Genomic DNA, 22,609 nt, shown 5'->3' with positions numbered 1-22,609 from the left:
GATTTGGTTCATTATGAGAACATTTTTGACTGAACAAAAAAATATTTGAACAAATCTGAACAAATCATAACTTTCTCCAGCTGGACAAAAACAAAACTGAAGTTAATATCTTTGGAACGTCCTAGAGTCAGCATACAGCTTGTGTTATAGCTGGAAACTAGAGATCTGACTGAAATCGGGGTGTAGTGATGTGACCTGCACCTTCAGACAAATAAAGGCCGTTACAAAGTCGGCCTTCCATCACTTGAAGAACATCTCCAAGATTAGAGCTAATGTACCAGCAAGATCTATAGAAACTCATTCATGTCTATCTTTTATCGCATTGATTACTGCGACAGTGTCTTCACAGCTCTGAATAGGTTGTATCATTTTAAACAGAGATTTCAACTGCATAGGCACTGTTTGGCCAGAGGGGGCAGCACTGAGACTGTTTTCGGCAAAATACTGCCGAACTAAATCAATTTACACAAACATGTCAAAATTCTCACAGAAACAAAAAGAAACAAAGTGTGGGTTAGTTACACTTTAAAAAAAGTATACTGTTGTTAGTTTATAAATCACTGAATGTCTTAGCACCAAAACACATTAAAGATCTGCTGGAGTTGCTTGAACCTTCCAGACCTCTCAGGTCTTCTGGTTCTGCTCTGCATCCAGAACCAGAACCAAACCTGGAGAAGCAGCATTCAGCTTCTACGCACCACAAATCTGGAACAAACTTCCAGAAAACTGCAAAGAAAAACACTGATTTCAAAGCTCAACACCCACCTGGTTAGAATTGCCATTGATTTGTAGTGAGTGAAAGATTGATCAGCATATTTGATGTGTATTTTCTTGATGATCTTGTTGACGGTATTTGACAAAATCTAATGTTTGTTGCTTGTTTCATGATTGTTTACTGTATTATGATTTTACACAATGAACTGCTGTGTTGCTGAAATGCTTTTCAAATAAACTTGTCTGAAGTTCTTGTTTCTGAACACTAAAATATAAAAAAACAAAAAACCCCAACATGTTTTCCTTATTTCTCTTAGTATTGCTTTAAATCACATTTGTGTTACTTTATTCTCCCTGAAATACTATAAATATATAAATAAGTCCCTCTTTATATTTTGCCTTCAGGTTTACTGAACCCCTTCTAGCTGAACTCTGTTGAACCTTCTTTGACAATCTAATTTCTATGTTGTCATTTTCAGCCTAAAATAAAGGCGATTATATAAAACCCCCTCATGTAGCTGTAGTATATGTCCAATTTCCCCATGTCTGAGGTTTACAGGGTGAAAATTTGAGAAACCAGCAGACCTAAAGTCCTCAATGAGCCACACGCTGACTGCACTGCCTTCGCTCAGCTTTGAAGCTGGAGTTAAATCAAGGTTAAAGCGTTTATCTGCTGCTCACTTTCTTTCAGTGTAAAACGATCAGAGAGCAGATATAGAAGAGAAAAAAAGAGACTTCTATTCTTCAGGATTTGGATTAGGGGGGGAAAAGAGCGACAAACCATATCTCTACAGTGTTGTGTATCTTCAGACATCTCTGAGGTTTTAGGATTTAAAGAAATAATTTAGAGGAAAGCAGAAACAAGAAGAAAGAATCATAACAGAGTGATTTTAGTCAGAGTCCACTAGTTGTAGAACCCAGTCTGAGCTATTGATCAAGGTCACGTCAGGGTGCAGCGGATAATGAGGCCTGTTTAGCCCTCTGTATTCGTTTGCCTAAAAAGTCTGATTTGTTTGGGGAGATTTGAATGCATCGTCAAACTCTGGTCCGACTAAAAACGTCGGTCTCGGTTCAGTTGAAGTGAACTGTGGTTTGATTCGAATCCACATGTGAACGCCGAGCAGACCGGAGACCGCTCCCAAAGCAGAAAACTGACTGCGGAGCAGGGAATTCTGGGTAAATACAACCAAAACAAACACGCTGGTGGTAGAGTCGGGTGGTGGTCTTTTACCAAAGACAAAAGAGAAATCCTACAACAATCCTACAAATCTGACGCCGCTACATTTGTGTTTACATTTCATGAAGAAGAGCGCTTCTTCAGAGGTTTTTGTGTCATTTCCTTGGGTGGTTCTTGGTGCAGCGCCACCACAGGTGAGGAGGGGAACAGCTTTATCAATTAGTTTAGTTCAACTGCTTAGGCACGGTTTGGCCAGAGGGGGCAGCACTGAGAATGTTTTCGGCAAAATACTGCCGAACTAAATCAATTTACACAAACATGTCAAAATTCTCACAGAAACAAAAAGAAACATAAAGTGTGGGTTAGTTACACTTTAAAAAAAGTATACTGTTGTTGGTTTATACATCACTGAATGTCTTAGCACCAAAACACATTAAAGATCTGCTGGAGTTGCTTGATCCTTCCAGACCTCTCAGGTCTTCTGGTTCTGGTTCTGCTCTGCATCCAGAACCAGAACCAAACCTGGAGAAGCAGCATTCAGCTTCTACGCACCACAAATCTGGAACAAACTTCGTTTGACTCAGTGCAGCGTGAAAGCGAAAAAACCACATCAGCTGAAAATGTAGACTGAAGACTGATTAAGAATGCTTTTTAAAGCTCAGTCAGTATGAAGAAATGAGGAATGTTCCAACACTTTTCTGTCAGTAACACATGTACCCTGGAGTGAAGCTTCCTGTTTGTTAGTTTAAAGCTCTGGCTGTGTGAGCATGCATGCATACGATTGTATGTAATTACACTGAGAATAATGAGAACTCCAGGACTCTCATCCCGACCCCCTCTGGAAGTGCCTCGGGGTGTTGGTCCCTCTGGTGCCGGGTAAGTACCAGAAGACAGATTAGGTTTCTAAAGCAATGCGGCGGGAGTCAGATGTTTAAAGAGAAAGATGTGTTTCTAACCCTCTGCCGTCCTCCACCTGCGTCACTTTTCTCCTCTTTTATTTCCCCAAACTTTGTCTCCGTCTGCATCTTTCCGCACTACTTCTCTGATTTCTTGCCTTGCTTTGCCTCCCACTGCTTCTCTGCCTGTTTATCTTTTCCAGCGTTTTTCGTCCCGACATGCTTATGCTTCATACGGAGGGCAGTCACCCAGCTCTCTTTTCTTTCAGAGATCTGAGCTAACTGTGACAACTCATCTTCTCCAGCACTGTTCTAACACTCTGAGTTTCTCTCTGTCTCTGTAGTTTTTTTTTTTTTTACTGCTGAACTTTGACTCACACCGGCCTGTTCGCTCTGTTCGCCAGATGGAGACCAAGATGCGGCATGAAAGGAAGTTGCATCCTCATGCATATTTAAAGCAGCAGCTAATTTGTTTTACCGTTAAAGAAGCTCTTAAACCCATTTAACTTTTCCACATTTCGTCTTGTTTTAACCAAAAACTTTTATTTTTAAAAAAAGTTTTATTTAGGTTAAAAATAAACCCATCTGGAATAAAATCTTCTCCACAACTCATGACTGAATTATTTTACAGAGAATGAACAGAAATTCTCAGCTTCCAGAAAAAAGTTGGAGGACAGAAAACCTAAATATCTGAGAGCCAAACATTGTGGTTCCACAAAATACTATGATTAATATGGGCTGAATAAAAATGCACACCTCACTTTTCAGGTTTTATATTTTAAAAAGGCTATGAAAACAATGTTAATACTCTTTCAATTCACAATTATCCACTTTTCGTTGCATAAAACCTCCGGTGTTTCTTCCACTTTAGGCTCTGAGCGGCCAACGAAGCGAGATTCCTCCGGCCCCGCGCCTCCGGGCTCGCGCCTCCGGGCCCGCGCCTCCTTCCTCCTCCTGCTGTCTGCAGATGGATTCACCGATTGTTCAGGCGCCTCACTTCCTCTCTGTTCAGGTCCAGCTCTTCCACATTACCTAAATCAAGCTTCTGACAAGCTTTCACAGATAAGTCCACAAGATGCACGCGTTTAAAGTCTTAATTACCTCGGAAGCGCCTTTGCATCTCCAAATATTTATCAGGCCAGGAACGCGGCGCTGGCTCTGGAGCCCGAGGGCCACGCCTCATTAACAGAACCGTGAAGAGGGATCTGATACGTCCCATGTAACTGGAGCAGACGGGGGTTTATATTTAGCGAGCCCGGGCCGAGCATGAAAAATAAAGCGCCGCTTTAGGGAGAACGCACCGCGAAAGTTGCAGAGCTCCTGAATGCATCGCGGTGTTTATCTCACAGAGAAACGGGTTGGACTCATTAAAATGAGCCAAAAATACAAACCAACAGACTAATACAGCTTGGACATGAGGCGACTACAGGTGAATGCTTCAGTTCAATTCAATAATACTTCAAAAATTAGATAAAATATATTGGATAATAAATTAGAAAGAACTTTTTACATATTTAAAGAGTCAGTTTTAGATAATAATAGTGTGATAACCAGATAATTACCAGAGATTGAACTTCATGTGTTATTTAATTATCTCCAAATGGATTTTATAACCAAGAGCAAAGGCAATATAAGACAATCTTAAACATTAATAAAGGTCAGCCAATGTTTTGATCCAAGGTGACGGTGTGCATATTTAACGGTTATTGATGGATTTTTGTTTCTAGGAATCCATTTTGGTAACACTTTATTTGAAGGGGTGTGCATAACACTGACATGACACTGTCATGAACATGAACAAGTCTTTATGAATGTTTATGACAGTTGTCATGAACTGTCATTCGGTAAATAATGACACTTTTAATGCAAAGTTGCTCTAAAAGTTGCATTGAAAGTCTATTAAAAATGCCAACTTTGCATGTTTTTGTAAATAATGACAATTTAAAGCATGTCAGTCTTATGCACACCCCTTTAAATAAAGTGTTACCTCAATTTTTGATAGTTTCTCTGAAAAATGATTAATTTAAGCTTCAGCTACATGAAGCTCCCTTGGTGCCTTTATGTCTAACAAACATTAAAATGTATATTATTCTAGGGAATAACCTGGATTTTAAGAAAAAAAAAGGTTTTAAAAACAAAATCAAAACATTTTATTTTATGGTTCATAAAGTCAAAATGTTACAACTTTATTCTCGTACGACTTTATGGTTGTAATCTTATGACTTTATTCTCTAAATATGTTGAGTTAATTCTCGTACAAATTTGTTCTCATAATTTTATTACTTTATTCTGGTCATTTTATTTTACTATTTTACTCCGTCGTAAGAAAAAAGACATTTTATTTGACTGTTTTTGTATTATTATTATTATTATTATTATTATTATTATTATTATTATTATTATTATTATTATTGTTATTATTATGTCTTTACCATAGTGAATGAATTTCTCTTTATTCAATGCAGGAAATGTCAAGAAAAAAATACATGAACTTCCCAACTCCAATCTTTCCAGAGGAACTTACTAACTTAATTGTCTGACCTTTTTCAGACAACAGAAAGTAAAACCTGACTCGCCTCCAGGCAGCAGAAACTATCTCTGGTAATTGTGACATGACAGATTTCTTCTTGTAAACAAAGAGCCTTTTTATTGTCCACCTCATGCAGCAGCAAAGACAAGCTAAGAGGGAAGGAGAAAAGCAAGATCTGTACCTTTCTTCTGCAGTATTGCGCTCCCACTGCGCTTCCCGATGCGGTTCTCTACGTAGCAGGTGTAATTGGCCAGATCTGCCTCCTCCACGGCGTCAAACGTCAGCGACACCTGCACTTCCTTCTCACCTAAATGTTCTCTCAAGATCCTGCAAAGACAAAAACGGAGCACAGATTCAATTCCCATCGGTCACCAGAAACCTCTCCGCTTGAAGCTGCTGATAAGGCTGTCCAGATCTGAGCCACCTGCTGGGAACAAGGACTAGTTTACGTGGGACAATAAGTTTATAAAACCACCATATCACACACCGAACATCAGGAATGTCGTAGAGGTACTGAATGGTGGAGAAAAGTGAAGGAAAAAATGTTCACCCACAAAGTGCTTAAGATTTTTCTGTTCAAAAAACATTCCAGAAGTCTGGCTCTTTCTCTAGCTACACTCTATCGCAAACTTCAGACTGACGTTCCCGGTTTTCTTAGGCAGCATCTGCTTCCTTCTTGTTCACCTTCCATCAAAGGTGAACTTGTGGACTTTCTTTCTGATTGAACGTACAGTAGCAAGAGTCCGATGAAGCTCTGTGACTTGGCGTTCTGTCAGCCGTTTTCAATGTCCTCTACTTTTGGAGGGATTTTTAAAGCAGTGCAACAATATAACATTTCTTCCATTTTAACCAAGTATTTTGGTACCAAGCAGAATTTTTGAGGTAAAACTCCCAGAGCAGAATCCCAACTTGTTTCAAAAAACAAGCAGTAATGCCACAGAAGTTTTTTTTCTCCCTCCTCAGTACAGTGTATGCTGGTTAAAGCCAGAATATGAACCTGCCAGCTTCTGAGACACACATTCCTCAGACCCCATGGGAGTTTTTGCAAAGTGCAACCATGACAAGCACAGAGGCTTGTGTAGTATTTTATATTTGCTCCTTTTCACTATTCTCAGTAAAAAAATACTTTATTTCTCACTTAAGACTTTAATCCCAGTGTCCCGAGCCTAAGAGGTCTGAGACCCATTCAGTGGGAGTGATCTGTTTGGAAAATAAACTCCCTTTAAGTGTTAATGCCGTCTTCCACTGTCAGCAATGGAGGAGAGCAAAAGTAGTTGAAGTAGGAGTTAAGATAAAAGTTACTGATCCATCCATCCATTTCCATGGACTGCATAATTGCGCAATTGCAGATTTAAAAAATAAAAATGAAGAAATCGCTTAACGGAAATATGCCAATTTTGAACATTTGAAAAGGTTTTATTTCTCAAAACTGCAATGAAAACACTGTTTTTCTCATGTGATTAACAACCGGACAGAGACATCTAAAGGTTGCAGGACACCAAACCTCAAGGACTGGATTTGAAGAACCCTGATATAGAGAAATATTATTTAAACTGTCTGCACTGGCAGACCCATTCTGTTGGTTACAATTATAGTAGAGTAACCACTACTATAAGCCAAACCTGTACAGCATCCAAATGACTTCAAACTACCTCAATCCACCAGTCCATGTCTCCCTTAGTGACAAAACTCAGAGATTGTTCAACTCCTCCAGCTGAGTATTCCTAAGCTCAAAGGTAGGTACAGTAGATTATTTTCTTCACCATCAGTTCACACCAGTATTAAAAACAAAAATTCTCACCAAATACAAACACTCCTTTGACCTGACTGGAACTCTACCTGAGTCCAGAGGTACTGACCTCTTGTGGCCGTTCTTCTTTAGCAGCTCTCTTTCAAAAATTACCCGACTTCTAGTGCTTGTTCTGCCAACCAGTAAGCACTACAACCCACTTCACCTGTGTTTTAGCATTCATTGAGTACATTAAAACTTTGTGAAGTTCAAAACTTCCTGATCTCAACTACATCTAGACTTAACTGTGCAGCTGTTCGTAAATGGACTCTCTAGGGTAGTTATCCTGAGTTTGAAAGTGTGGAGCTCACACTTTTCCATGACAATTTTTGTCTTTAATTGCCTACTTCAAAGCTATTAGAGGTACAGCCGGGCACCCGTAGTCGGTAGTGAGAGTTTTGTACATTTAAAAGGACAGTTTCACACACAATGGAGCGAGTCGAGTAAGGTTCACCTTCAAATTGGATCTCTGATCTTTATGTTGGTGTAGATTCTCAATCCTCCAAGACCTGACGATTCCAAGTGCTTAAATTAGAAGACAACCGGACAAGAGGAAAAGTCCTGTTACCTTCTTTTTGACTATTTACGATTTCTCCTTTTTTTATTTAGTGTTCCTTGAAACTGTATCTGTGAATATAGTGAAAGCACTTATGCTTCCCAGTGTGTACTACATATTTTAAATTTACAAACATACATATTTCCATTTCAAATATGTGCAAAATCTTATTGATAATCTACTACTTTTGACAAAACAGAATTTCACAATTGCAGCATGTCAATTAAATAAGAAGCACAATTAAAATCACGTGAATAAGTTTGCTATTCACGTGATAAGTCATTAAAAAACGAGCTGCACCATCATCCTCCAACTACTTCCTGTCTTCTTCTTCATGGTTTGCACCACGTGACTCGTCTGATGGGAAAATATGTTTTCTGTGCAGCTTAGTGAAATAAACCAATTAGATACAACCACACCAAACCACATCATAGCATCAACAAGATTTTTTCAAAAATTGCCACATTTCCATTAAGGGAATTCATTTTCTAAATTTCATAATTGTATAGTCAATGGAAACACAGCTAATGCAAATGTTGGAAAATGTTCAAATTGGAAATAATTTAACACACATGCAGACAAACGAGTATTGTATGACTTTCTTTCAATTTACAAACAGACGGTACGGTTGCCACCAGCGACCATCAGGTGGTGACATTAAGAGCTGCTAATGTATCACAGCCAGCCACTGGAGATTGAGATACCAACTCAAAGGAAAAGGAAAGTCTGTTCTTGAGACAAAGAAGACACCTTAAAGCTACATTAGTCACCAGTCAGCAATTGACAAGGTTTGATCAGGGTTGCATTGTGGATTTAGATGTAGGGTTTACTCTTCTCTATACTCCTCCCAACACTGGATCACTGGATCGTCTTTAGTTAACCCAGAAGATCAAAAGTTGAGCAGTGCCATTTTAAAATCAGTGCAGAAGAAGAAGGTGATTTAGTGAAGGGATGGTATAATTGGGGGAATGAGTCCATGTTGGTTTTGTGCCCATTAAAAGCCAACAGACCAAGAAAAGACTGAATGGTTGGATCAAACTATTATCTATGATTCAGAATGTTCCAACCCCAAACATTAAAAAAAAATGTCAATAACAAATCTAAAGTAGGTTAAAAACAACCATCTCCAGTACATTCTAAATAAAAGAATAAAAGGTTGAAACTTGTTGGGAAAGCGACTTCTGATCAGGGGAAAATGAAGACAGACAAAAAAAGAGTTAGAAAGGAATAAAAAACCGTATGCAGTGGGGGGAGGGTTGAGGAATTCAATCGATGCATTGAAATAAAGATATTATGAATTCATTGCACATGAAGGGACTGCGAACTATGAACGCTGAGTTGCAGAAATGGTAAGTAGCTGGACGGCCGAGCCGTGCCCTGTCGACAGCAGCTCAGAAACTGATGATACTGCTCATATTTACTATGTTTACTGTGCTTTTAGCATATTTTGATCCCAAACATTTCAATTATTTACAAGACAAGTTGACTTTTCTCAAGGAAAGATGCATGCCTTCAGAAAAAGGTGGAGTGCAGAGAAAAACTCAAACCTTTCAGAGGAATGACTTAGTTATGCATCTCACAAACTGAGAAAAGTTTGTGAGATGCATAATGAAGACTAAATCTGTGTTCTACACTTCATGGTTGTAATATTACAGCTAACCTTTGTACATTAGACAACTGTTGTTCATCGAATTGTTTCTCAGGAGAAATAGTTTCAATGCACTCTACTAGTACCACCCATTCGTTTCCATGGCTGCATGGACACTATCAACAAACTCCTGTCAGAATCATGTGGGAGCTGAAAGCTGACAGATTAATATGAGTCACAGCGGGGCTCTGTCCGCCACGGCGCGACTGTTGGATCTGGAATGGCAGCGTGATCTGATCAGAGGCGGTCATAACGCTGAAATGAAAGATACAGAAGTCATCTGGCAAACAGTGTTTTATTACCACGGGGAAGGATTAGTTTCACATTCACCGGCTACCCTCAACATTTACATCTCTGTTTTCACAGAGACAAATATTATCAAAGGGCATTAGCTTAGCAGTCACAGACACCATCCTGAAGGCGGAAGGGCTCTTATGTCCAGACTGAACCAAACTGAAATGTTGAAGTCAAAACGTTGTTTTTCTCGACCTCACAATAAAACAAAATGTACAAGGCTCTGGGTGTTCACTGAACGTTTATTTCACAAGAAACCAAACAGTCTATTTTACCAAACCACCTTAAGAATGTTTCATATATATGTAATGTTTTGTAATCCAGTTTTGTACGATGTAGAGACTCAGAGGAAAATGAGATTTTGTGTGCTTTTACACCTGATAGTCTGGTAGATTTGGTTCGACGCGGTTTGAATGCCGTTCACTACGCATTCAAACCGCGCCAAAGTAGAGTTCACCTCAACTGAACCAACACCTAGCTTTGTAGGCAGACTAGAGTTGTTTTTGGTCCACCTCAGAGTTCGATAACACATCCACACCTCCCCAAACAAACCGGACTGTCTAGGCAAACGGACGGGAGTTCGAATAAAGTGGACTAAACAGGCTGGTGTGAATGCAGCCTAAATTATTCACAGGTCCATAATGTGGTGTACAATATTCCACAGAGGCTGAGCTAGACAGCAACGCAGTTACTTTTAGGTCAAATACTCGTATTATTGTCCATTTAATCAAGGTTCTACTGGTGTTTCCCAATCTGCTAAGTCTTAATACTAACCAACATATCAGATGGAGAAAATCCGTCCACAAATCTTCAATGTTCATATGTTTGAGAATCTTATTTTGTCTCCTCCATACATATTTATTGTAAATATGATCAAACAGCTCAATATCAAAATGGTCATGTGACTGTGATACATGATGTCATGTCCATATGAGTAGCTGGAATTTTCACTCAAGCCTGAAGGTGTGTGTGGTGGAGGAGGAGCTTCCTTCTTGGTTGGTGCCGTCTGAGTCCAGGTTAATATTATAATTGCTTCATGGGGTTATAACTGAACCAGTGTGGATTGGAGAAAATCCACATTACATTGTTTTTTTTCTTCTTCTTGAGTTTTTTAAATAATATTTCCAAACTGTCAAGGGTTCTAAATTAATAGGATATCCATACCTACTAATACTTTGTTTACCTCTGCACTTAATGTTACAGTAAACAGTGATCCCCTGCAAACACACCAGAAAACTGCCTGCTGATTTGGCAACTTTGACTTCCACTGCATGCATCAATTAAATATTTTGAGGCCCGGCTCTGCAGCACTGCGGTATTGACAGGTGGAGATGCAGGATGAAGTTATGAAGTCAACTAAAGCTTGATGAGGTTCCTGCATTGTTTCCGGGTACGAGGTTAAAGAGCCGGATGACAAACCAGATACTTAGTGAATGGGCAGTGATACTTAGTGAATTAGCAGAGCACTGCTGTGGAAAGAGTCTATTATTAAAGTGTGCTGGTGACCGACGGTCAAACGGAGCGACGTTTGGTGACGGCCTCGCCAAAGAACGCTCTCTGTGGGTGAACATTTATATGTTTTGAGCTCTTCTCAGTCTGTCTGTACTTTCTGATCCCTTCAATAAGAGTTTAAACTCTTCTATTTTAAACTTTTATAAAATAGATTTTCTCCCCCTAATTTCAAATAGGTAACAATAGAAAAAAAAGTAGATGAATTATATGAGGTTGGTCTGGTCTGTTGTTCTGATTGAAGGTTTTGGATAACCTTCAAAGGATTAGAGAAACTGTTGTGTTTCATGGCAACCAGAAAACTCTCAACAGGTAAAAAGAGAGCAACATCCGACGTTAAAACGCCTGCGTGGAACTAGCACCACCTCCTTGGAGCTGCAGTTTCCAACCTTCTGCTTCACCTTTGATCCCACTCAACTCTTTCAGACTAGCCAGCAGCAATTAGCAAACACCTGGTAGAACTGAGCATCAGCTGAGCTCATCATAGGAGCTACTTCCCAGTGAAACGCTGGTAAAAATGTTATTAAAGGGTTAATGGAGCAGCCATGTTATGATGACTTCCTGAAGGCAGAGCTTCAGGAAGAGCAGGAGCTTCTTAAAGAGACAGAGGCCCAATTTCAACCCTGAACTCTAAGATGAATTCCTTCTGGTAAATCAATGAACGGTGAACTTCACTGAGGCGAGTGAGGCCTGCAGTGCTTTAGATTTGGTTCTAAGTTCTCTGAGGACTTTCTGAAGGAAATGTGGTGGAGTAACTTTGGTGAGATGGCCACTCCTGGGAAGCTCTACCATTGGTACACATTTTCTCCATTTGCAGATGGCAAACGTAACTTTAGCTTGACGTTGTCCTAAAGCCTTGGCTTTGAGACAACATTTTTTCCCATGTGTTTTTGAATTTCTGTTGGGAGATGATGTATGGCGTTTTGAGATCTTTCATGATTCTTAAAGTCTGGCAGCAATCAGGCCACAGTATGGATAGTGACACTCTTTCCTATAAATATGGATAATCAAAGTAAATTTATAATTTAAGAGGATTCAAGAGGATTTATTACTTATTCCAAGTAGGACCAGGTTGATTTGGATATCTTTAGCCCTAATCAATGAAATAGTATTTAACAAAATTTTTTAGTAGGTTTATCCCAAAGACTAACACAAATGGACGCCTTATTTTTACAGTGAGGAAGACCATGAAATAGCTTCTAAAGCTGCTGTTACACTTTCATACTGAGAAAACTAATGGTACTCAGATCTAAACATGAGGACATAAAGGGGATTCTGTTGAAAATCAAGTCCAGTGGTTGAGCTGTTCGCGTCGTTTCTGCTGCACTGCAGTTCTAAACAGCGCGCACGTATCAGAGTTTACAAAGTTCTACTGAAAGAAGGAAGTTTGTTACTTTTGAAAGAAGCCATTTTAACCTCCCATTATCCATAACTCTAGAACCGCAGAGCTCAAATGGGACTTAGCCTTACATACATCTTTAAATGTTTAATGGATTATAGCAAGTCTTACCCAGGCTTTGGGTTGGAGCCATGGTTTTCTCAATACTCTCTTTCCTCTTCCTTTTTCGTTTTTTTTTTGTTTGTTTTTTTACAGAAAGTTTAAAAGAAACAGCTTCAGACTTTGCACAAGAGCGAGTTAGCCTGGCCAAGGTCAGGTGTTTCAGGGGACACAGACATCCTCTCTTTTGTTAAACTCAATGTGTGTGTGTAAGAGAGAGAGTGTGTGTGGCATTGTAAATATTCCAGCGGTTGCCATAGCGATCTGGCAGATTGTTCTAATGATGTTTGATGCCCTGCAGACACCCAGTCTTTTCCCAGTAGAGTCCGATGTAATTGGTCCCAACAGGGAAGAAAATGAATTCAATTAAACTTTATTATTAGGATTCATAATTTTTCAGGTGAGTTGAGAAGAATCCTGTCGGAGAAAGCTCGGCGAGCCATAAATCACGAGAAAATTAGGTGCTGACGGTGTGAGCGGTGAAGATTCAGCAGAGTCATTGGAAAATTGGTCAAAAACACACACACCTGTGCGCTCTAAAGTTAAACCGCCTGGCTTTATCCTTAATCGTGTTGTCGTGGTAATGTGATGAAATGTTCTGCGAACGCCGTTGTACTTACATGATTTCACTTTCTTTGATGTGTCCTGCCAGCTCCTCCACATACTTCTCTCCTTTCTTCCAGTAGATGATGGGTCTCCTGTTTTCTCCGCTGTAGCCAAAAAAGGCCTTGCAGTCCAGACTCAGGGACATACCTGCACCGTACAACACAAACCTGTCAGCAACCACCATTAAAAAAACACACACACTTTTTGCATCTGAAATTTCTGACTGAATCGTGACTAGAACTCCGGCTGTAATTTGACAGAAACTTGACGATGGCAAGACTCTTCGCTGCAGGGTAAAGTAATGATTTACCCAGAAAATTCTCTCAATTCTTCACATAGAGTAGAGAAGTCAGAGATGGAGAACTACATGTCCCATCTCTAAGAGAAAACTAAACAAAAACAACTTTATTTAACTGATACAGTTACTTAATTATAGACTTTCAACTAGTCAGCTAGAAATTTTTGACAAAACCTCCCATCTTCCTGCACCCTGACATGCTTCAATCAGCATCTGTGATGTGGAAAGTATAAAAACAACTTCCTGTGTAGGTTTTTGTTTGAATGGATACATACAAAAATATTAAAGTTTAGCGCACAGTTATAAAGGAAACACAGCTACTGAAAACCACAGCATTGATGGTGCCATATTTACATTTCCTTTTAAATTTGGTCAAATGTTTCCCAGAAGTATCTTGGACCTGCACATACAAGCGGTTGGGAGGCTACCATTAAGCCATGCAATACCAATATCCCAAGAACTAAAAAAAAAAAATAATAATAATAATTATAATTCAAAGTAAAATACAATTACATTAATAATAATGCAAACACATGGTCACATCCCTTACTTGTTCTCCTAACACAAATGCACACACAATCACGTAAGACCTTGAAATCCCCACCATGCTGTTATTACAGCTATCAGTGGTGATGATGAGGTATTAATGAGCATTCTAATGGACGCCACCTCGTTAGGCAGTCAATTAGCAGATAAGTATGATAGACCTCGGTATTATCATAATGACAGCTCTATCCGCAGTCAAGAATCAAACCGCTGAGGCCGTCTGTTTGTGGCATTACATGCTACAAAAGAAGCACGTTAATCCAGAACTGCTTCAGACGTCCACTGTCATGACACTTCAGGCAGAAGAGACGAGCAGCTTTCTACCTTTGCTATTTCAGCTTTCTAAAACATCCATAAATTTGATTCAGAGCCTAAATTAAGAGAAAAAGTTCAATGAAAAGATTGAAAAATGGACTTTACATCCCATGAAGGCAATGATAAAACCTATTGTGCTTTCTTGAACAGGGTAGGATAGGTATGGGCTACACAAAACATGCTGATCACAATTTTTTGCACATCATTCTTAGACAATAAGATTTAAGTCTGCTCTGTTCTGCCTATTTTGAGCTCCTTTCAGAATGAGCCGTTTTACTATCTCATCTCATCTCTTTAGATCCAAATAATCTGCTGCTGGTCACACCCCCCAGCTCAATGTTTACAATTTCATGTGAAAATGGCTGAAAACAGGTGCACAATTACATAACTGAACATCTTTGAAAAGCAGAAGTGGAGCCTCCTGCACAACCAACAACAATGCCACAAGTGGTTTCTGGATGGTAAGTCGACAACAAAACACTTGTCTTTTCCAGCAGCCATTATACAGCACATACAGCGGTAAAGCCAGATAACCAAACATGCTAAAGCTCTGTTTGGGTTGGAAGGGTTTGTCTCAGGTTGCTAGGTAACGGTGCAGTGTTACTCAATAATTGAGAACCTTTTGAAACAGCTCATTTCCAGTCACCAAAAAAGATGAACTTATTGCCAAGAAAGGGCTTGGTGGTCTCCTTTTTTAAAGTTTTTAGAAACGGATGAGACCCTAAGGGACAAATAAAAATGGCAAAAAATTAATTTTGGTCCAAGTTAAGAGCGAACATTCAATTAAAAGATAGAAAAAAAGACTTCGACTCACATTGAAGCAACAAGCAAATGTGGTTGAAGAGTAAAAAGTGCTCACCAACACAAAGGTGAGCACTGATGCCTAAATATTGCTGAGAAGTTGCTATAGGTTGTCTTATAACGTCTTTGTTTGGGGCTAAACACAATCTGCGCATACCGCCTTAAAAACGTCAAGTTTTCAAATGTCATACCGAAACAGCCATTAAAAAGATCTCCGCAGACACCAAGCGCGCACGGAGGGCCTGATATGGAAATGCCTGATGATTGCTTCAGGTGTGGTGACAATCCTTAACTTTGATTGATGGACCTGGGGGAGAGACGATGGGACACTTTGACGCACGTCAATCTGAAAATGCTAATTCTTAACTAAGAGAAGAAGTGGTCGTCAAATCTCTGCATGTATACGCGCATGTGTGCGTGTGTGTGTGTGTTAGTGTGTGTTAGTGTGGTCTCTCTTGATGGTGACAAATATTTCCTCTCTGACCGAGGCGTGCGGCTTCCTGTTCCACGCACACATAATTCAGAGCTGGCCATAAAAAACAGCATTGGGGGGGAAATTGGTTTGGCTTGATTGCTTGAGTGTGTTTTTGTGCGTAAGGACGTGTGTGAATGCGAGCGCTGCAGTAATTGATTAGCACCCTGAGGGTGTGTTTGTGTTCTCAGCATGTTATGGTGATTAAAATCATCAACTTTGTTTGCCTTCGTGTGGAATGAGGGTGTGTGCTGGTTGGTGCACACACACTGAGACTGTATGTGTGTGTGTCCTGCAAATAGGCCGCGTCAGGCTTCAGATTGTGTGTGTTTCATAAAGTCTCGTTTTATTTTCTCCTGTGTGTGGCAGCAGCAGCAGGGGTTCATACGCTGTTGAAAAAAAAATGATTGCGCTGTTGTCACTACTTGAAAGTAAAGACCTTACACCAATGGCTGATGGGAATTTTCTCAATTAGGTTCATCGCCGTTTCACACTGCAGCTGAGTGTGATTACACAGAGACGGTGTGAATCACAAAGAAGTCTTACTCAATCTTGAGAGAGTTTGCAAACAACAACAACAAAAAAAAATAATCAGGTGACTGTTGTGTCAAATCCAATAGTTTTTTCCCGTCTTCACTCCGACAGGCTTGTCTGTACTTGTTAGTGTAGCTTCTCGATACACTGGATGCGTAGATGCAGCAGAATACATGCATTAATCCAGACTCTGGTTTGCCCATGGCTCACTTTTAAGCATTGCTACTGAAGCACGAGGAACTACGGGTTATCAGACGCTAACATCTATGTCTGTTTGCTTGTAAAAAGAAAGAAAACCTAACAAAAAAAGACAAAACTAACTTTGAGGAATTTCAAATACAAAAAAATGTATGTAACCTGTCAGTGTATTGGGTGAACTACTGCAGCTCTTATTGCACGTTCTAAAATGTGACAGAGTTTGGGGAACCAGCTAAAGACTGCTGTGGTTTTGTTTTTGACATCTGTCTGCATCAAGATGGACGGACCATGAGCTTCTTCTCTCTGGAAATGCAAAACACAGGTTTAAGACAAACTTGCACCCGACTGAATGACACCTGTAACATTTCTGTGGCGATATCTTTTGGAGAGATAAGTCTAAAATAATATTGTTTGTCCACAACGCACAGAACCATGACATGACAAGCTAAACTAAACTCAGCATTATCAGCACAACAGAGTAGGACAGAAGCAACTTACAGAAGAACAGGCATTGTTCCATCATTAGGTTTACCATCAGCTGTACACCAAAGCTAAGTGAGACACCATCTGTCAGGCAGCTGAAATTTGTTTTATATAGTTCTTAGAACAGTATAATTCATCCAAACACCACATCAACTCACAAGACTCAACGTGCTCCCAAATGTCCAGATCTCAACTTGGCTGAAACGATGTGGTGAGGTGTTGGGGAATGCTAACGCCTCACCAGGGGTGCGCTTGCAGAAACAAACGCACCCAGAAATCAACAAACTAAAGCAACGCTGAAGGAAAGTTGGTCAACATTCCTCCACAGCCGTGTGAGAGACTGATAACACTGGGTTACAAAAAATAGTTTTTGGAAGTTATCTGTTTTTTCAACTGAATTAGGACTATTTTACTCCACTGAATCCAAAACAATGTCCATTTATCTCCATCAGGTTTTTATTCTAATTTGATTTAGAGAAATTTGATCTTCTGACTAAACTGATGACATTTTTGTGATATCAGTTCATTTCCGTTAATATTTCTCATCTAAAAAAAAAGGTTTTAGGAGAAAAAACTGGTTTTCTAACAGAGCGCATTAATTAAATGTTACAAATTGGATTTCTGCAAACTGAATAATAAACACTGATCAGGGTAAGTTCATGTAAATTGAACATTACGTCATTAGGTTTTCCATGAACATTCCTGCCAGTAAACTTTCGTTTGGAGTTCGGTTCAGCATCTATTGCTTCATTTCACTTAATAACATCTACATAAATAATTAATAAACACATTCAGAACCACAGTATTTCATGCAGACACTTCCCAGATGTTTTGTTTGTGCCGGCGTATGCTTTCAAAGTAATTCCTCAACTTATCTTCTGCAGAGTTTCTGCTAAGAACCCACAAATGTTGCGATTTGTCACCGAGGGATAAAATTCAAACCAGCCTCCTATCAACAGCAGAGTTAATTTATATTCATGCGATTTGAATCTTGCCCGGATAAGATCCAAAAAATATGAAAAAATTTAAATAACCCTGAAGGAGAGGCTTCGTGATATATCAAGTGAAATGAAAAGTGAGAGAAGTGATATGGGATGGTTGTACAGTCAGAAAAACGTGGAGCCGGTGGTCTCGGTTTGTCCCTTTGTAATTCTTGCAGCAGCTATTCGCATCATTAGTCTGTTTCACTTGTCAGTCTTCAGGGTTCCCCTGTTCTCTGGCTGCGTTTCACCAGAGTAGATTCTCTCTCATCTTTCTGTGTATTCCTGCCAGTTTTCCTTGTTGTGTCAGGACGTATTCTCTTTCCAATTACTTGCTGTCCACACCTCCTTTGTCTTCTCTTTTGCACCTTGTTTTCCTTTGTCCCTCGCTGATTTGCCAGGTTTTACCTGCAGACACGTCTGTCTCTGAGAAATCTGTGAAGCAGCTGGGTTCCTCGCCTACAATGCAGTGCTGCAAAAAGGTATTTACCGCTCTATGGATTTCTTCTTCTTCTTTTTTGTTGTTGTTTTTTGTCACACTTATGTTTCATATCAACCAGTTTAAATGACACCATTCATCCATAGTCTTTACCTGGTTATCCTAGCAGGGTCACTGGTGCCCATCCCCAGCCCTCATTGGCCAATAGGGTGGGTACGCCCTGAACAAGCTGTCTTAAGGAAACAAGCAGCCATGCACACACACACACACACCCACACCCCCACACACACACACACACACACACACACACACACACACACACACACACGCACACACACACACACACACACACACACACACACACACACACACACCCACACAAAAATGCCCAAAGGTTCTGTAAGTAACATGTATGAAATATGAAAAATGATGTTAAATGAAAGCAACAGAACATGTTAACATTTAAATTCACTCTAAATAGAAACACTTTGCTGTTAAGTAAAGAATCTGTAGATGGAAACCTACAGAACAGTCGGGCGTTCTTATCTGCCAGTTGTAATCCATCTCCTCCATTAAGCCTTGGCCCACTTAAGACCAAGACTGATGTTAAATAAAAATCACTCAATTGAACTGTTCGTTTCGCTGGGAAATAAAAAGGTGTCGGGGGAGGCGATGTGTTTCAGTAAAGATTGGCTAATTTTCAATTAGTTCACTGAATAATAAAAAGGAAAGCGCTCTGAAGGTGATTTAACCGTCGCCGTCGTCCTGCTCGCCTCAGCAGATGAAGCGGCGCTGGGGTGGCTGCTTTAACGGCAGATAAAATAAAAGAACCGAGGAGAAACCGCTCACTGACAAACGAGCGGTCAGGTGGATAAATAAAGACGATGAATGTCAGCATGCTGAAGCAGCGGCTAGCGAGATGTGAGGGATTTACACAACAGAGCAGCAACACGATATAATGTATAATCGTGAAGTGAAAGAGCAACGACACCTGGGTTTCAATCAGTTTTGTGAGTTAGAAATTAGAAAAAGAGCAATCTTTATTTTTTTAACCTCTCTTACTCTGATACCACACAACATTACGTCAGCGTATTGTGTGCAATTGTCGAAATAAAAAAAAAAGGAGTAAATTTCCACCAAAAAAATAAGAAATATAGAGATTAATTTAGGAAAAAATTTCTAAACTTCAAAAAAATAAAAAAATGGCAGTTTTTACTAAAAATGACTAGCCTACAAAAATGTCTTCCTGGATGTATAACATTCTTATGTTAAGCTAAACTTACAAACCTATAATATTCTAAGTTATCTCTACTTAATAAGAACATGTATGTTTTAGTAGAAAAGTACAATCAATCCATTTTATTTCATAATGATACATTCTTCCTTTTTATTTTTTTTTACCAAACATAAAAGAATAAGTGATAATTACTAACATTTTTAATACTATCTGGATTAATAGAATATATGGGCTGTTGGGAAAAAAATGTGGATTATTTTGATTGGATCCATGTAGTAACCAATTCTCTATGATATATCAGATTACAATTTAATTATTAATTATTCCTGCATTTTTGTCAAAAATCTAAGGGTCCTTTAACATAAAGCAAATATTTCCAAAATGAACACAAGGAATGTAAATGTATTGAGGGGAAATCATGTGTCGTAGAATGAGATAAATGAGTGTCTCAGTCAGCACAGACCGACTGGGGCCGCCACGTCCGACGGTGTGGTGTGCGTCGCACTGGACCGACACAGAGAAACGGTTGCAGCTCTGTAAAAAGGTTCCACTTCAGGCGCTGGTCTACAAACCGCTGCTGACTCTACAGTCAGAAGCAGAAAAGGCCTCAATCTGAAGGACATGAGAGGTTACAGAGTGATGACAGAGATTCTGCCGCCACTGACAGGACGATCATTTCTTCTTCCACTTTATCACCCTGAATCCACCAGACTCATGTTCAACAGCTGCTCCTCTCAAAACAGCTTCATTCTGATTTGTTTTTTGTTTTTTTTTGTTCAGAACTTTTCTTAGTTGAGAGCCGTTATCCCCTAAAGTTTTAGAAACCGTGCAGCTGGAAAAAGATTCGCACTTACTTTACTACTTTCAGAAAGTTATGTGTAAAAGTGACAACAAGGTATTGTTTTTACAACACAGTATAACTCCTCTACTGAGTTCCATCAGGTGTTTGCTAATTGCTGCTGGCTAGTCTGAAGGAGCTGAGTGGAGACGTTATGAGGGAGGGCTGCTCTGTAAGGCAGAATCTCAGAAGCTGCAGCTCAGAGGAGGAGCTGTGCCTCGAAGGCGGGGCTAGGTCCAACCCAGGCGTTTTGCACAGCTGATTGGTTGCCACAGGAGACTAAAGGATTTATCAAACATGCATGAAAGAATCAAAGCAACTCTCCAGGTCTGTTTTTGATCAGGGGATAACATTACAACATGATGTAAAGCTAAAAATAGGTACATTTTGCATAATACTGCTCCTTTAAGCTTTTGGGCTGTATTTAGAAGCCGTAGAAATCCAAATGGAAGAACAAAAATGTGTAAAATGTAAATTAATAGGTCCCGTTTAAAGAGGTCACCAGCTCTCTAGATACAAGAAGTTTGGGGCAACCATGATATGTGGCTGAAGAAGCCGATTCAGATTCAATCTGCAGCTGAACAAACTGGAATAAATCTGAATTCTATTTGCTGGAGAAAGACAAATATGTTAGTGTATAAAGATATAGATAGCTGCAGTGAAAACCTAGAAGTTAGGTGGTGGCACAATGGCTGAAGCAGCTGGGAACTTTGTTTGAGGGACGGTGGGGTGTATGTGGGTGCTGCCGTCTGGAGCGAATTCACAAATTAAAGATGACAGGTTTTCAAATCCGTGTTCCGTGGCTGCAGCGTTCTACTGAAGACCATCTCAAGATGCCACACGGAACCTTCTGGCTTTCCATAATTATAGCCACACTCGAGCAAGACATGCATAAGCACATTGTCTAATTCTGGCAGCGGCAGCATCATTCAGTGATGCTGACTTAACAAATGCACTGATCCTTTCCACTTACATCTTGCCTCTGTGCAGCAGAGCTAAAAACATTACTGCAAGATCTGCACATGGCCGGAAACACACCAGAACTTCTCTATGCCCACAGCATGCATAGGTTTTAATGTATAGGGTGCTTTTGTTAAGACTTTGGTTCTTTTAGATGATTAATTTACGAGGTTGGGGTTGCAGGAAATAGCAACTGTTTTAAAAAATTATTTTATTTGGATGTATCATGCCAACAATTGTACTTGGAACTGGATTTGGCAGCCGTCTCTGAGGCGCAAAGCCAAATCCAGAATATAAAGTTAATGACCAATAAGAACATTTTGGGTGTGTATGTATTATTCAATTTACTGTAATTAAAAAAAATACTTGAATTATCCCAATGGGAATGAAATGTTGTTGTAACTCAAATCATCCAAGTGTCGTCAAAGAGGGCAGCAAGGATCTCCAGTAGCAGTCAGTCATGCAATGAATCTATAAAAGCCTCTGCTGAAGATTGTTGCTGTTTGAAAGTCCGATGGATGCCATATTTATAATAATAATAATAAATTTTATTTGTATAGTGCTTTCCTAATAAAGCACTATACAAATAATAAGTAAATGACACTTGATTCAAATGATTCAAAGTGTCAAACAGAACACTTTAAGATGCAGTATGTACCTTTTATATAAAAAATATTTACCGCTTCAGGTCAAAAACAACCAGTCAGAGCCAGGAAGAGGGTCTTAGGAATGTCAGTCAAACTGGGAATGCACTGTTAAATGTGATAATGGCGAAGAAACAACTCAACGTTACAGCAAAGCTACTTATCCGCCGTCACTGGTTACAACGCTAACTAATGCTAGCTTTCACAACAGCTCCTATTGATGGGAAAAAGCTTTATAGTAGAGAGAAAGTGGGAGAGAAAGTTGGGGGAGAGCGGTGCACAACACGGGCAAATTAACAGCACTAAGATCCGCCTTAGGAACATGTCCTGGATAACCATCAGTTGCTAGCATGCACTGCTTATCCACCTCATTTGCTTTTGCCACTCTTTAAATCTCTGTCTGGTTAGAAAACCGGTCAGAGAAACGTTTCAATGCAGGACATCTTTAAGATGGAAGAGATTATTTGAACTTCCTCCTTCTCTCTGCTTCAACCTCCTTTTCAACTCCTCTGGAGTTTGGGGTCATAGTTCAGGTATCATTTGAGCTTTTGGGGTGCTAATCAGTAAAAACAACACCTTGTTTTCCCAACTGCACATCACATGAACTGTCCAAAAGTTATAAAGCAAAAGCAAAAATCCTTCCAGCT

At 39.7% G+C, this 22,609-nt stretch overlaps 1 protein-coding gene across 3 annotated transcripts in view; it reads right to left on the bottom strand.

Annotated features, from left to right (window-relative positions):
• The window catches only part of il1rapl2 (interleukin 1 receptor accessory protein-like 2), a 397,523-nt gene that overhangs the window by 25,873 nt on the left and 349,041 nt on the right, over window positions 1–22,609 (bottom strand). For all 3 annotated transcript variants that reach the window (XM_081611918.1, XM_081611917.1, XM_081611919.1), the window contains 2 exons: window positions 13,232–13,364; window positions 5,499–5,644 (listed from right to left, as the gene is read on the bottom strand). In XM_081611918.1, the coding sequence (XP_081468044.1) occupies window positions 5,499–5,644; window positions 13,232–13,364 (279 nt within the window). The remainder of the gene's footprint in view (window positions 1–5,498; window positions 5,645–13,231; window positions 13,365–22,609) is intronic.

Source organism: Poecilia reticulata, chromosome 10, assembly GCF_904066995.2.
Source record: "Poecilia reticulata chromosome 10, P_reticulata-male-v2, whole genome shotgun sequence".
In the NCBI taxonomy this organism is placed as follows: Eukaryota; Metazoa; Chordata; class Actinopteri; order Cyprinodontiformes; family Poeciliidae; genus Poecilia; species Poecilia reticulata.
Note: the sequence above shows the minus strand (reverse complement) of the source record. Positions and strands in the feature narration are given on the sequence as shown.